General features: G+C 52.7%; 1 protein-coding gene across 1 annotated transcript in view; it reads left to right on the top strand.

The window, feature by feature from the left end:
• Positions 1-15,960, top strand: part of NTNG2 (netrin G2) — a 46,307-nt gene extending 30,347 nt beyond the window's left edge. Inside the window, exons 4-8 of the mRNA XM_068413885.1 lie at positions 771-943; positions 2,696-2,722; positions 14,117-14,284; positions 14,746-14,880; positions 15,255-15,960. Coding sequence (XP_068269986.1) covers positions 771-943; positions 2,696-2,722; positions 14,117-14,284; positions 14,746-14,880; positions 15,255-15,478 — 727 coding nt within the window. The 3' untranslated portion in view covers positions 15,479-15,960. The remainder of the gene's footprint in view (positions 1-770; positions 944-2,695; positions 2,723-14,116; positions 14,285-14,745; positions 14,881-15,254) is intronic.

Below are 15,960 nucleotides of genomic sequence, written 5' to 3'. Positions count from 1 at the left end.
TGGGCTCAGCCTCTGTGCAAGTCACCTCCAGAGTCTGAGCAACAGGAATTATTGTGCGCAGAGATAATTATTCCCTGCATACTGCACTACAGCTCATTAAAAGTTTGTTAATGTTTGCAAATTGCTGAATAGTGTTTTTCGTTGTTGCCTTCTCTGATGAGGCAGGGACTAAAAGGCAGATTCTGATGGTGACTTGTTCTCTGTGTTATTTTGGTCACAGCAGGCTGGGGCTGGGCTGCACGCAGGGAAAAGGGTTTGTGTTGTGGAACTTCACACCATGGGAGAAAATGCTCTTGACTTTAGCATGTTGCGCAGGGGTCGAGGGACTGAGTCCCACCAGTGTTAGCTATGCTTCTCCATGGAAAGCTCGAGATGCCCTCTCTGCCTCTAAGTAAATGCCTACATCTGAGCTAATCACTCAGGTTTCTGAAACAATGTGTGTGACACCTTACTGGAGTCTCAGCTGGAGATGTTGACTTACCATTAAATGATGTGTGCTACTGCAGTCAGATGGTGGGAATAGAGTATCTCTCATCTTGGAATACAGCCTGCAGATCCACCCTGGGCAAGGACATGGACATCGTAACCTCAGCACTAGATACCCGGGGAAAACAGTTGAGTTGAGTGAAAAAATCCTGCAGAAGGAACAGGAAAGGGGTAATTGGCCCAGCGTCACCTCTACATTTTCATGCACATGGACAGCACTACACCAGGGACAAGGAGGAGTTGCAGTAAAACCTGACAGCTCTTCTCCTGTCTTCCTCTTCCAGGTGTAAATGCAACCTCCATGCTAACCTGTGCACCTTCAAAGAGGGCAGCCTTCAGTGCGAGTGCGAGCACAACACCACGGGGCAGGACTGTGGCAAGTGCAAGAAGAACTTTCGCTCCAGGTCTTGGCGAGCAGGATCCTACCTGCCTCTCCCCAACGGGTCCCCCAACGCATGTAAGTAGTCTGGCGTGAGCCAGCCCTGGCCGCACTCCCACCTTGGGCTGCACAACGCCCAGAGATGGGAGCAGATTCTCATCTTGTCCTTCTCCATCTTGAATCAGTGCAGGATGCTCAGCTTTCGAAAGGGAAGTGGATGTTTACCTGTGTTCTGCTACACGGAGAACTGAGAGAGGATCTGGGTATACGCAGAGGTGATTTGTTGGCTGCTGGTAGATGAGTGATGAGTCCAAATGATGGCTGAGAATAGGAAGGATGACCTTGGGCCAAGATACAGCTCCATGGCTTTGTGGCAACGCAAATTACTGTCCCTTGCAGAAGACATTATTTAGCCGACAGCAGAGCACTGGCTTTCAAGTAGCCCATGGGCTCAGCGCCGGCACTGCTCAGGTGCGGGAGCGCAGGTTGCTTTCTGGATCCCGTTCTGTGCACGTCGGCATTTCAGGCAAGCGCTGCGAGCTGCAGTCCCTCTGCGCAGCTCTGGTCTCATCCAATTGCCTGCTGGAACAAGGCACTGACAGAAGCAAAGGCGTGCAGATGAGATGAAGGATGCATACCCACCATCATTCGAGCAGGGGAACTGGGGCAGGAAACATCACAGATGGGCCAGTTTCTACTGGGTTTCTGTCCAGTTCACATTAGCAGACTCATTTAGATGTCCCGGAGCCACAGTAGCCACTCCAGCCTTTCAAGCAGCAGCTTTGAGCATTACCAAAGAGAATCTTTTCCCTCCCTCCCCCCAAATATTTTGAAAGATTTATGTGCTTTAAGATGATCAAAGCTGAAATTCAGGCTCCGAAGGCCGTGATGGGAATGTTTTGTGTGTGCCAGGGCTGGTAGATGAGTAGGTTCTTTGAAAGGGAACGAGCTTGTCAGCTCCCACCAAGCGGCTGCATTGCTTCAAAGGAGCCTGGGAGAGTTTCTGGTGTTGACAGGCACAGACACGCTGTTCTCTCTCTTTCCCTCCCCTCCGTTCCTTGTGTCTCTTCCTATTTCTCTTTCTCCTCTGCTCTCTCTTCTCCCATTCATCTCTCTTCCCATCTGTCACTCAGTCTTCTTCCTCCCTCCCTACCCTGACTCTCTATTGTTTCCTCCTCCCCTCATCGACATCCTCTTTCTCTGCAAGAGAGGCAGTTCTCTGAAGCCCTGTCCTCTTGGTGGTCCTGCCTGTTCCATCACCGGTCCTGTGCTTTATGTTCACGCAAAGCTGAGACTTTCCGTGATTCGTTCACTTGTTACAGTCAGGAGGACCATGGCCATTAGTCTCCAAAAGCCAGAAGCTGGTCCTTGGATGGCCTTTGACTGGCAGGCTTGAAGCCGGTGGCTTTGCAGCGTCCTGTTGAGCAAGTGCTGTGGTGGGAAGGGTGTTCAACCCTTCTCGCTCAAAGAGAACTGCCCGAGGTGCAACAACCTGCTTCAGACCCTGCAGTTTGTACTTAGCAGAGTGAACCTCAGAAGATGTGCTTATCCTCTGCTGGGCTTTAGTAGGTCAAGGAAATGGTTAACAGAAAAACCCATCAGCAAGGACCAAGCTGATTTTTCTCCCCCAGGTGAAAAGCTTGAGATGCCAAGGCCTCAGACAGACCCGTGGTTTGACGAAAGCAGCTTTTAAGATGTTGCAGCAAACTGATATGTCTATGAGCAAGACCCCCCTCTAATTAACTGCTGCTCCGTCCCACGTCGTGTATCTGTTTGATCTTCTGCTGGTATCAGAGCCAATGTGACCGGGCTTCTTCTTGTTTTTTCCAGGTGCAGCTGCAGGCTCAGCCTTTGGCAGTAAGTAAAAACATAACTGAAATGCTGGCATTTAACCCCCTGGTGCATGGTCCTTGTGGATGTCACTAGTCAAAAAAACAAATGGTTATTTTCTGTCCATTATCATTTTCCAGGCAATAAGTCTTCCCTAATTGTGCCTCATTTTCTGTCCTGTCAAAGAGTCTTATATTTTCTTCCTTTGACTTCAGTAGCCTCATTTTGCCTCTTCCTCTGGCATGGTTTCCCCCCATGAGGTTCGTTAGAACAGCAGCCGGAAAGGAAATAAAAAAAGACTCTTCACCACCACCGGTGCTCGCTGTGAACTTTTCCCCCTCAGTATTGCAGACTTCTGCTCTGAGAAGGAGCTGGGTTTGAATTATTTGGCATAGCATCCAGCCTGGGTCACCTTGGGCTGCTGATAAAAAAACATATAGAGAGCGTGTGTACATCTGTATGTACACGTGTAGAGATTTTTATATATATATATATATATAAAAAAACATATGTCTATGAAGTGTCGGCAGCAAAGACAGTAGAGCTCAGCGGGGATTTCTGTTGAAAGATTGATGGTATGATAGGACTCCTTATTTAACAAAGCTGGAGGTAGTTTGATGTCAAAGAGCATTGAGTTTTGGGTAAGCAGAAGCCTGGGTTTGGATTTTGTGGCTCAGAATTACCCTCCAGAAGAAACAAATCGGAGAGCTGACTGAATAATGGTTCGCAGGCAAGTGGAAAGAATTGGAGGAGAAATAGTTTCAGAGAAATGCAAATACAATTAAGGAAAATGCACCTAACTGAAAAGTGGAGGATGTTTTTTCTGGGTAAATGAACCATATTTAGATTTTAAGCAGTTAAATTTAAATGGTTAAAAGTTTCAAATAAAAATTAAAAGTCTCTCAAGTAATTTAGGATTTAAAAAAAATTAAATGTTGTAACAGTCCAAAATATTCTTTGCTTTTCTGTTCAAAACAGTTTTGATAACTTTTTTTTCCCCCCCTCAACAGAGCTTGGCATCGTCAGTGCTACCTTTGTTTCACTGGAAAATGTTTCCCATCACAATTTTCTTCTAGGGAGAAGCTGGGGGGTTGCTGGGAGCGATGTGCAGGAGGTGGACAGGAGGGATTTGTGTCCCAGGCCGGTTAAGGAGAGATTATTTAGCCTGCATAGGAGACTAGGAGTGACCTAAATTAAGTATTTAAACTAGCTCAGGGCTATTATGAAATTAAGCATGATAATCTGCATGAAGCAGCTGGACAAACAAGGACAGGAGGGCAGCAGGTGTAAGTTAAGTAGGAATTTGTGTTCTGAGCGTTGCTTTCGTCCGGGCTGTTGTGGCGGGGTGGGCACCGCACCGGGACCGCTCCTGCCCGGCTCCGCGGGGGATGCTGGTGCTCAGCCACCCGTTCATTTGCCTTGCTGAGCCAAAGGGTGCCAGTGGAAATGGACACATGGCAATGGTACGGGCTGGCTTGGATGGTGCTGGGTATTTTGCTGCCTGTGGGCTGGCAGAAGGGATGGGTGCTGGGGCAGGCAGGGCTCTGCCAGCTGGCACGGGGACAGCAGGCTCCCACCCCCCGGCAGGGTGGGCTGGGGGCTCCTCTGCACCTCCCGCCCGCTCTTCACCCCATCTCTGCCCAGGCATGCTTTTGTTTCCCCTTTTCAGCTTAATTGGCAATTAGTTTATGATCGAGCTGTAAGTATTTAAGCCAATATCTGCACCAACAGAGTAAGCTGATACAGCCACAGCCTCCGGCCCCTGCACACACACACACACACACACGCTCGCTGCATCCAGCGTCACGGAGCCGCCATCGCCTTAATCCTCCCGGTGCCCCAGTTGTAGCCGTGCTGAGAAATCGGTCACCGGTTCAGCCCCCAGCAGCGGCAGCCTCACGGGCGTGTGGGCTGGCAAGGAAACCCTCCGTTCCCCCGCAGTAAGTGCCTCCCACCTCTTCTCTTTGCTTGTTAGCGTATGAGCGACCGCAGCGGGTTACCGCCGCGAAAACCGCCGCCGCAAAAACCACCACCGCAAAAACCACCACCACCACAAGGCCCACCACCACCAGCACCCCCCTACCTGCCACCACCACCCAGCCAGGTGGGTGCCACACTCCCTACCTCACTGGGAAGGCCAGGACTCCACCACTGGGCTTCCCTTTTTGGCTTCTTCCCATCCCGGCTCCTCTGGTGGCGGTGGGGAACGCCTGGGGCTGCCATGTCGGTGGCCCTGGTTATCTGCTCTGTAGGATGATAGAATGACATGGATAAAAAAAATCACCCTGACTCAGTTCACATCCCCCAGCCTCTGGGCAGTCCTGGTTTGCTTTTCTCTCCATTCACACCAAGAACGCTTCGCCATGTGTAGCACAAGCTAGGAGCAAGTGTTATGGTCCCCATAAGCAGGGAACCAGCCACAACGGGTCCACCTCAAAGCCAAGGGACAACCACGCCATGGGTTGACATCCCCCCTCACCGGCTGATCTCACTCTGCTGTTGCTCTGTTATCATCAGGGCAGCGAGAAGTGAAGCCAGGACTGGATGCAGGGGAAACGACGCTTTTCCCTTTTTTCTTTCAATTTTGTTTTTTTTAAAAAGAAAAGGTTTTCAAAATCCATCCCTCCTCAAGCCACTTGGTAACGTTGTTCTGCACAGGGCTGGCATGGCTGCAAGAGATGCTCTCTTACAGCTCCCATCACAAGTCAGGGCAGGAAAGCAATGAAGCCTTTACTGTCCCACCGTAAAATTAAGCCACGTACCCAGTCTTGCCTGGCTGGATGGAGAGGGGAATTGTACCCCGTCCTGCTCTATCCCCGACCTCCACATGCAATAGATGCCAGAGCAGGCAGGAGAGTTGCGCCCACTGTACTTGCTGGGTGCTGCCCACAGAGCGCAGTGGGGAAGGCTGGGTGCTGCTCTGCCCCACCAGCCGCTCGCTCGGACAGGGAGGCTTCCTGGGGGAGGGCTGCTGCCACTCGCCGTCAGACTCGGAGCAGCCCGCAGGCTTTGCTCAGCCATGCCAGGGACAGGCCGTCGGGTTGAGGGAGAAGCCAGCTCTGTCCTTGCTGGCTCTCCCAATCCTGCATCAAGTCCCAGTGGCCAATTCAAGGCTGGAACGCAGGCTGGCTGCGTCTTCAAGGGCAGCTTTCCTAGGGCAGAGCTGCACTCTGGCATCCCCCAGGCAGCCGCTGTACAAGCAGCGAGGGAGCGTGCTGGGCTGGAGCTCGCACACACGCCACAAACACTTTTTTTCCTAATTCCTAAAATCACCCCATGGAGGAAAACTTTTGTCCTTTTTCTGGGGGTTCCTCCTTCCCTCCCCCCATGAACAAGGATACAGCGTTTTTCACTTGTCTGTTGGAAACGAGCAGATAAAACTTAACAGCAGGACATTTTTTTTAAGCTTCTCATGGGGGAATTAGACACGCGTTCCTCCCCTTGCCATGATTTCTGGGCCTGATATTTCCCAAGAGGACGTTTTACACCCACAGTATGTTAGTAACAGTCTGTCTGGGGGAGCTGCCAGAAGCCAGTCAAAGGGATGAGGAAATTTGATTGCATGTTTATGCAAATATAGATATATTCATGGAAGTACCCTGCTTGAGTAGTTAATCAAGAAGCCGAGGGTTTAGTTCCAACTTCCATGGAGTTGGAGTGACCCTGGGCAAAAAGAGTGCAAGTCTCTGGTCTGTTAACAAGTGCTCCTCACCCAGGTCCGTGCTGTACATGTGCAGGAGGAGGTTCATCCACCACCCCTGCCCAGAGCTCCCACCATCACCGTGGCCCCAGCAGTGACAGGGGATCACGTCTACATCTGCACCACACACTTGGGGTCATTTGATTTTTATCCATGCTCACCCATAGCAACATTTTAGGTCTATTTTTTTCGCGAGTGCTGTGTACGTGTGGGTGGTGTGTTTAGTGTCTATCTTGTGTATGATGTGCAGTGCTCTGCCTTGCTTGCGTCATACAGCTGGGGTGGGCAGGACAGCATCTGTGTGGGGTTGGGTGGTGTGGGGGGGACAATCTCTGCTGCCAAACTGCTCTGAGGGACCTGGGACACGTCATGCACCTTGGTGTTTATTCCTTCTCCAAAACCTGCTTCCTGGGCAAAGAAAATGTTTTCATTATGCTTGTATTAACTGACAGCAAGGGACAAAATAAATAAGTTAATTGCAGTCCAGCCGCCACATCTCTGGCTTGATACAGTCAGGGCTGAGCTCGGAGCTCCTCGTCCCCATCCAGACCCCCAGCCATGTTTCTGCACAGCCAGGTCCAGCCCCAGAATGGACTGCCTGGGGATGGAGCCAGCCCCTGGAGGGGCTGCTCCAAATCAGAAGGTAGTCAGGGCCCCCCAGCAGCTCAGGGACCTGCTCTCTTACCTGGGCAGCATGCTGGGTTTGATGCCGTCATGTCCCTTTGACCAGCAACAGGGAATCAAGGCGCAGCCTAATTCTGATCTGCTTTTGACCAGAGATGTTCCTCCCCCTCCAGTCCTGCAAAAATGTAAAGTACTTGTTTAAATACCACGACATCCCAAAGGGGCTGTGAACATAACTCACCTGGACCTCAGAGAAAACACCTTGCTGAAGAGACCACCCTTCTAGCTCCTGGTAGCACCCCCGTTTGCAGGAGAGGGAGTAACCCCAAGCAGGGTCAGAGTGCCAAAGTGACATACTCTGTCATTAACTCCCTTCTGAATTTTAGAAGCATTAAACGAATCCCTCCTTGCTTGAAAGCCAGCTCAGCCAGACGTTTTAAAAAGAAAGTCCTGTTAGGGCCCTGCCCCATCCCTGTGCTCTTTCACCCTCTAATTTACACACTCTCTTTTGCCCTCTGCATTTCTGCTTCCCACCATAAGCAGGCATCATCAGACCAGCCTCTGAGCCCGTGAAAGAAACACGGAAAAAAACAGGTATTTAAAGCCAGCCTGATGTGTTTTTCCCTTCTCCTTCATGCCTCCGCACACTAGTGGGTAGCAGCAAGGCAGAAAGCGGCGTAGCACGTAGGCTAGAGGAGTAGATTAGATTTGGGTTGTCCCTGGGTTGCCTGGATCTGCCAGACAGCTGCTTCCTTTGGCTGCTCGTGGTGTTTTCCGTGGTCAAGGTGGAGCTGTGGTTGTGTTCGTAGGATGCTTTTGTGCCCGGTCACCTGTCGTGCAGTGAGAGGGGCAGAAGGATGAGTTTATGGGCACGGGCTGTGGCCTGTTGAGGCTGCCAAAATGGGTAGAAGGAAGGAAAATGCAGAGTTACCCTGAGGAGGATGAATTAAGTGCTATTCTCATTTGCCTTCTGCAGTTCTGTTATTTCAAAGCCTTCCTTGAAGCCTGTCAAATTCTTCCTTGCCATTTGTTACATTTTCCCAACTTTCAAAATAAGCAAAAATAAAAGCCTTTTTATTTTCCCCCCCTCTTTCTGCTTCCATTCCTGCCCTTCCACCCTGGTTTATAGCAGTTTCAGCAGTGGCACTTCACCTCTGGGGAAAAAACACCCAACCTGAGCCCTGCTTGATGGTTAAGAGCTCCAGCAGAAAGAGAGCATCAAAAGCCTGGCTTTGTGTAGGTCCTACAGAAACAGAACCCCCTGTTTATGTTTTGGGATTGACTTTTTCAGGGTCTTTCCCCCCTACTCCAGCACTGCTTCCCCCAAGGGCTTTTGCTATGAAGCATGACTTCTTGGTTCAATTTATTTTACTTCCCCAGAAACCCACCACCAAGACCAGCAGGGACTGGTACAAGCCCCCCAAAGAAGAGCTGCCCAGTGTTTCCCATTTGTATGAGCTGGATCTGGGGGTGAAACGTGTCTCTCCCCCTCCCGAAATGTAAAACTGTCCATTAACATCCCAGAGCTACAAGGAAAAGGTTCTCAGGATAATGAGCATTAATAATTTTCCTGGCTCTGTAAATGCAATTGAGTGGAGGTGTATGTGAATGACTAAAAAGCAAAATGCCTTCAGGGCTGTTTTTTATTGTGACTCTAATTAAACCCTTGCCAATTTGCACAGGGCTTTTTTCATATTCTCTTTAACACCATATTAATATCAATTGGTTTCCACTTTCCAGCTGAAAAGGACAATGTCTATCACCTTCTCTTAGAGCTTGTCATTAAAAAAGAATAATCTTTTTTTTTTTTCTTTTTTATTCTACATTGTTTATCATCCCCTTGACGAGGCTGGGAAATCACATTTCTCTCCTACTCGGGTTTGTCCTTTGAAACTTGGCAAGGATCGAGAGGGTTTTTTTTTTTTCCCTCCTCCTCCTTATGTTACCCAACTGGAGCTTGAAATTAATAATATGGCTTTTAAAATTTTCTTCCTTGGTTTGTTTTCTAGCAAACCTGAAGATTGTTACCAATATTGAGGAGCTGGGGAGGGGTATGGAGCCAGTGGGGGTGAGGGTTTGCAGGGAAATCAAACAAGTGATCTATAAATTTCTTGCTGGTTTAATTTCCCTGCGGTGCCTCGCAAATCCTCTAAACTGGTATTTCCACGGGAAGAGCAGAGCACCCCACAGGGTCGGGGTGGCTTTGTCCTCCCAAGCTCTGGCCCTCCATCAGAGCACCGCGCAGCTCCTCGCTGGTTCCCAGCTCCCCCCAGCACACCCAGTAACGCAGCTTTTCCCCTTTGATCACCCCAAGACTACACCAGCTTGTCGGCGGCCGCCCCGCTGCAAGGGGGCTCACCCCAGGCCAAGGGTGGCCCAGGAGCAGAAGGTAGGAGACGCGTGGCTGAGCTGGGCCCTGCCAGTCCGTACCAGCTCCCGACGCTCCGCCAAGGCTTTAGTTTCTAGTTCTGCATCTCTGCTTTCCGTGCATCTCTCTCCTCCTCCCGCCTGGGAAAAAGCTCAGGGTTTGTCTGTGCCCGACACGCAGCTGGGAATCTGGCGAGGCTGGATTGAGCCTCAGGGTTTAGTCATATACATGAAAGATGAGGATGGTAAGTGGTAGAAGAGATCGTTCGCAGCTTGCTGCTGGGGTGAACGGAGAGGAGCATGGAAATCCCATCGTCTCCCGAGACCGGAGTCTGTCTGTAGAGCAGAATAACTTTGTAAATAGATAGGCCTCTGTCGTTTGTAGCATAGATGCCTTCTTATGTATTTCCTTGCTTCAGGTCTCCTGCGTGGCTGCCTAAGGTGAGCTGCTCCTGGTGGGAACCTTGGGAGGCTCCACGCTGGCTGTTGAGGGTGAAGTTTCTCCTCCTCGGGGTTCCCACCAGCACACACGCTTCAGCAGTTGCCCGTTGGTGCTCAGTTCCCGTTTCCCATCTGAGATGCCTGTAGCTGCTCCAGCCATAGACATTAGCATCCCTCCCAGGGCAGAACATAACTCTTGAAGCTGGGCCCAGGACACACCACAGTGTTTGGAAATACTCAGCTGGGGGGAGGAGAAAATCCTGAAATTGAGGATCTTAGGAATTGTTGTGCTTTTGGGTCCATCTCTGGCCTCACAGAAACAAAACTGTATTCGATACAGCAACAAGGGATAGGCCTTCACCATGGGCATCAATGCCAAGGGATGCTGACAGTCTGTGCTGAACAAGGGGGGCTTCTGAGTCTTGACAGTGGTCTGCAGATTTAGCTTCTTCCCATGCCTGGGCAATGTAATGACCACATGCCACCACTCGCCCATCCAGCAGCTCCCACGCCCTCCCCTGAGCAGTACTTTTTCTGCCTGTTCACACTTAAAGACTCCAATTTCCAGGAGACTTTGTCTCTCATTCCTGCTTCAACACATCCTAAACCAGATATGGTCCCACCAACCCACCCTAGATACTTGCCTAGAGCTTCCAGCATCCCTTTGCCACCTTTTTAAGCAAAAAAGAGGGGAATCTGTATTAAATCTGATGTTCTGTCTGACTGATGCCACCATAAGCTGTTCAGCACCCACCAAATACAGCAGCCCTTGGACCCAAGCCGAAGCCACCAGACCCTCCCGAGAGCATTCGAGGTAAGGCCATTCCTGTCCCCAAGGACAGGGCAGGACAGGTTTCTCTCCCAGTGCCTGTAGGCCAGGACAATCCACCCATCCTCAGCATGACCCACCATTGTACAATCTGCTCTCCTACTCAGAGGGTCCACCTCAACTCAGTTCTACTCATCCATCCCCATGGAGATCTTTTTGGAGATGTGTTTGGGGCTGGATGGCTGCAGGGGTGTCCCCAGAACCCAGGAGAGCCCATGGGAACCTCAGCAGCTTTGGGAAAGGGTTTCTTGCCACAGGACAAGGGGCACGCACCTTCCCCCAGCCAAGATTAACAGGCAAGATTAATTGGGCTGAGCCAGCTGCTCTGGCCCAACAGGGCCAAGCCTGGATAGCAGATCACCCTGCTTCCAACCCTCCGCAGAGCCTCCTCATAAGGAGAGGCCACCATGATCCCTGCTCAGCCATCATGCCAGGGGACAGAGGAGGCCATGGTGACAGAGCAGGGCCTGGTCATGATGGTGGCCTGTCACAGCCATGGAGGCTGGAGAGGCCGTGTTGGTGGAGGAGAGTCTGGAAATCATGCTAGCCCACCATGGGACCAGGAGAAGCCATGGAGACCTGAGGAGGCCTCAACGCCACAGCAGTCTCACAGATGGTGTCAGAGACAGGAGTGGGCCCACTCTGACCATGGCTGAGCCCTTGGGGTGGGGAGCACAGCCACCTCCTGCCATCGCTATCACTGTGGGGATGTGACCAGCACCAGTGGGCTGTAACTGGTAACGCCCACCCAGCACCTCCCTGAGCACCGCAGCATTGTGCAAGGGCTGGCATGCCACAAAAACCAGTGGGACCCATTTCTAAACACCCTGGGGGATCTCAGCGCCGCTCAACCTTGCCCCTTACTGGGGTTACCGAAGCACAAAACCCCACCAAGCACCAAAACCCATCAGCTCGGTTTGGAAGGGACAGCCTTTACCCCCAGTGCCCCAGCCATTCTGTGTGGGACAGGGGTCTGGCTGGCAGCACAGCCCCAAGGAAGCACCGTCCCGGCCAGGGCAGCCCCTTGCCCCGAGGAATTAATTATCCCAGCCCAACCGCGCTGGGCTGGGCCCTGGGAGCCCTCTCCCCACCACAGCACTCAGATATGTTTTATCATCTCACATAGCAGCTCCGAAGAGCAAAGCAGGGCGCCCAGCACACTCTGCAGGCAGGAGGCATGGGAAGAAGCCAGGTACGTGCTGGTGGGGACAAGCCAGGCTGGAGCGGTGCGTGCTCGGCAGAACCCCTGCCAGATACCACCTCCGTAGCGTTCGTCCTCTTAGCTGTACTCCTAGCAGCTTTTCGGGTGCCAGTTAGCGTGACCTCCATCAAACTGAGGCCATGGCCAGTAGATTTTTTTTTTAAGCTGTTTAGACTTGTAGATCCTTAGCCTGAATAACCCAATTCACACCACTGAACATGCGTAACGGGGATGTGTGAGTAGCTCCTCGGCCCCCGGCTCTGCGCATTACAATAGCGTTGTGTTGAGTTTTTCATGCATCAAACTTCGAGGCGGGGCGAAGAAGAGGAGCAATTTAGCAGCTATCAGCTGTCTGGTGCAGCAATAGATGCCAGTGCTGCCAGAGCGGTGTTCTTGGCTCTGCTCAGCATCGTTCTCGTAGCAGAACTGCTTGTGGTAGGGTAGGACGCGGAGCGGTGCTAAGCGGCAAGAAAAAGAGTGTCTCTGATTTTTCTTAAGCATCCTCAAAGAGCTCAAAACTCATCCGGCTCGAACCAGACTCTGGCCCAGTGGCTCCTATTGAAACATACAAAGGTAAGAGGAGGAAGCGCGGTGCTCCAGGGCTCCTAGTCTTCACCCAGGTGATGGGGTCCAGCAGCCTCTGACGTGGAGAAGATGGGGAGGGTTTGGCTATCCGAGTCATGGTTAGCTGTGTGCAGGAATGCATCCCTAGGGTGAAACAACACTTGGGAATTGCAGCAGCCAGAAGTACTTGAGCAGAAATTCCTTGGGTATTGGTCAGACAGGCAGAAGTCGTTTCACAGAAGGTCAAGATTACAGCAGACTCAGCTCCTCCTCAGGCAGCTGTGAACCATGGCGAAACCTCTGCCCTGCTCCATCCTCCCTGGTCTTCATTTCATTGACACAAGTCTCCTCCACCAGTCGCATGTGCATGCCAACCCACATCCTTGCCTCCTATCCCTCTGCCATCCTTGGGTGTTTAATGCTAGAGCTTGGACCAAAACCCCAGCTCTGAGCCTCCCTCCTCCTCTCTGAAGGCTGGGGAAGCTCACACCTGGCTGACACTGTCTCTGCTCATGTTATCACCTGCCTGTGCTGGCTGGGACACCTCCTGACCAGGACAGCTGGGCCACAAGGCAACTAGGGTACCTCCTCCCCTCCTGCAGTATACTTTTAAACTCCCAGAAAGATCCAGCACCCTGAATCTAACACTGCAAGGTAGCCACCATCCCAAGTCACAGTAATATAAACCAAACACAAGAAACAAGTAATCAAAGTCCTCTGGCTACAAATTAAACCCAGCTGGTTGTTTTCTAACACATGCCCACAGCTAAGAGAGGTCGGCCCTGCACACTGGGGACAGGAGCAGTGCTTGACCAAGTGATGGTGGCATCTCCCACCCTGCCAGCAGCCTTTACAGGTGTCCCTGTGCTGTGCCAGGCAGCCCTGGTTCAAACCCTCACACACTTGTCCACCATCATTTACAGGACCCCACACAAGCCATGCTTCCTTGCATAAACTCATTTTAAGCATTTAACCCGAGAGCCACCGTACTTCACAACCAGCATTAATCTGGGAGGTGGGACAGCAAGGGGCATGCTGAGAAGGGACACAGATGGGGGAAAAGCCAGAGAGGCAGCAAGGCTTTACCTGGACATGCAGCAGCTTCAGCCCCACTTCAGCCTTGCCCAGAGCCTTCCCCTGGCTAGAGGCAGTGAGCACTGTTGCACCCTCTGGCATACACACCCCACAGTGGTCCCCTTCTTGCCCCAGCGAGGCAGAACACAGCCTTCAGCAGAGCTTTCACTGAGGCTCTGCACCCCAGTCCAGCTCCCTTGACAGTCCTGCAGCCCCACCAGAGCCAAGCCCAAGCACCAAGCTGGGCTCTGCTCGCTAATAAGGCAGCTCTTTAATTAACACCTGACTCCCCTCCCCAGCCCACTCCCATGATTATGCATTTCCTTAAAGAGATGGTGCCCTGGGACAGCCAGGGGCTGGCTCCTTCCTGTCCTCACCCCCAGGGGACAGAGCCCCCGACCCTGCTCTGCTCTCTGAGCAATGGCCCCCAGCCCGATCCCCCCGTGGCAGTGAAGAACAGCAGCTGCTGTGCGCACTCATCCTGCCCAGCCCACCCCAGTCCTGTACTGGCAGCAGCCATTGCATTTCAGTGGAGCAGGAGCCTCCTCTAAAGCCTCGTGGCTCCTCTCCTCAAGCACGAGGGAAGATGCTCCCAGCCCAGCTCTCCCCTCCTCTCCGCAGACTGCGAGTGCTACGGCCACTCCAACCGCTGCAGCTACATCGACTTCCTGAACGTGGTGACCTGCGTGAGCTGCAAGCACAACACGCGGGGTCAGCACTGCCAGCACTGCCGCCTGGGCTTCTACCGCAACAGCTCGGCGGAGCTGGATGACGAGAACGTATGCATAGGTGAGAGCTCCGGCGGCCTTACGCTGCGGCACCGGCACGTGGGATGGCTTGTGCGGGACCTCGCTCTCTGGGGTGGGCTTCAGTTCAGCCCCTCTCTGGAGGGTGATGAGTCCACCTGCATGCTTCTCAAGGACAGCAGCCATTATGGTCTCTGCGGCCTGCCAAGGCTTCTCTTCCCTGATAAAAAAAAAAACACCAACCAAATAATATCTTTCCAACTTGATTCGGATGCGTTGCTCTACCAGGAGCTGCTCAGCTCCAAAGGGGATGGTCTTCGCACCCATGGCTGTTTGCACTGTTGGAGCCTCTCATTCAACCACGCCCCCCAGCCCCTTGGTCTCCAACAGCCCTCCCGTAGCACGTCACCAGCCTTTTCCAAAGGCCCCAACACCTCCCTCAGGGCATTAGCGGGCACAAAGCCCCCGGGCAGGACAGGCACTAACAGCCCTGTCTTTGGCCAGAATGTAACTGCAACCAGATCGGCTCCATGCACGACCGCTGCAACGAGACCGGCTACTGTGAATGCAAAGAAGGTGCCACGGGGCCCAAGTGTGACGACTGCCTGCCCAACTACTACTGGAGACAGGGCTGCTTCCGTAAGTACCCCGGCAGCATCGCGGGGTGCCCACCCCAAGCCAGAGGGACAGAGGGAGGTGTGAGATGGGTCTGAACAAGAGGGGGGGATCTGCAGCACTGCCTGCTCAGGTGCCCCATGATGCTCAGGGTGTAGGGTGAGCAGACTCAAGCCATTCCTCCCAAATCCAAAACGACTTGATAGCTTTGACCCTGGAGTTTGCAGCCCTCACTGTGTTCCCTTGGCCTTGGGGCTGCTTTGACACTATGAGGGTTGGATAATTTAACCCCTAGGAGCTAGAGAAGAAAGCCAAAAGCTTCTCTTTTCTGCTGCAGTCAAGGGGTTTAACACACCCCAGACTAACACCCATGTCCTTCCCTCCCTCCCACCTCGTAGCCAACGTCTGCGACGACGAGCTCCTGCTCTGCCAGAACGGCGGCACCTGCTACCACAACCAGCGCTGCATCTGCCCCGTGGGCTTCAAGGGGGTCCTGTGCCAGCAATCCAGGTGCGAAGCCGACAAAAAGGACTGCGACGGTGCCCCCAGCGCGCGCAGCAGCCTCGGCACCGTCCTCCTCGGGGTGCTCGCCCTCCAGCTGCACGGCTGGGTGGACCTCTGAAGCCGCAGAGGAGGGAGCCCAGCCCAGGCATGACACCCAAGGGACCTGGGGAGACTAAGGTAACGGGTGGCTCTCCCCACCAGCTCCTCCGCCTTCCTTCACGCTAGGACTTGCACGACGGCTTTTGGTCCACTTCCTGAGCAGAGGGGGATGCAGAAAATCAGGGGCTGACTCCTGGAACCCACCCCAGCAGCAGCCGGGGTGGCCACAGCGCAGAGCGCAGCGCAGGGACTGCACCAGCCTGTGCTGGGGCCGAGGTCCCACGACTCCATGCAGTGACTCTCCTTCCCTGCCCCACATGGGGCGACCTGGGGCCGGGGCCACCAGGGCCCTGGTGAAATAGTGCCGCAATCCAAGGGATATTTTTTTTATTATTACTTTATTTACTTTGTTATAGGCTGGGGTGTTCTTTTTATTTTTCCTCTTAGTGTCCTGTTTCGAAAGAGTCTCTCGTGACAACTCCAGAGCCCCATAACACAACA

This window comes from Nyctibius grandis, chromosome 16 (genome assembly GCF_013368605.1).
Source record: "Nyctibius grandis isolate bNycGra1 chromosome 16, bNycGra1.pri, whole genome shotgun sequence".
Classification (NCBI taxonomy): Eukaryota; Metazoa; Chordata; class Aves; order Nyctibiiformes; family Nyctibiidae; genus Nyctibius; species Nyctibius grandis.
The sequence above is the reverse complement of the archived record's forward strand: the minus strand, read 5'-3'. Positions and strand labels throughout refer to the sequence as shown.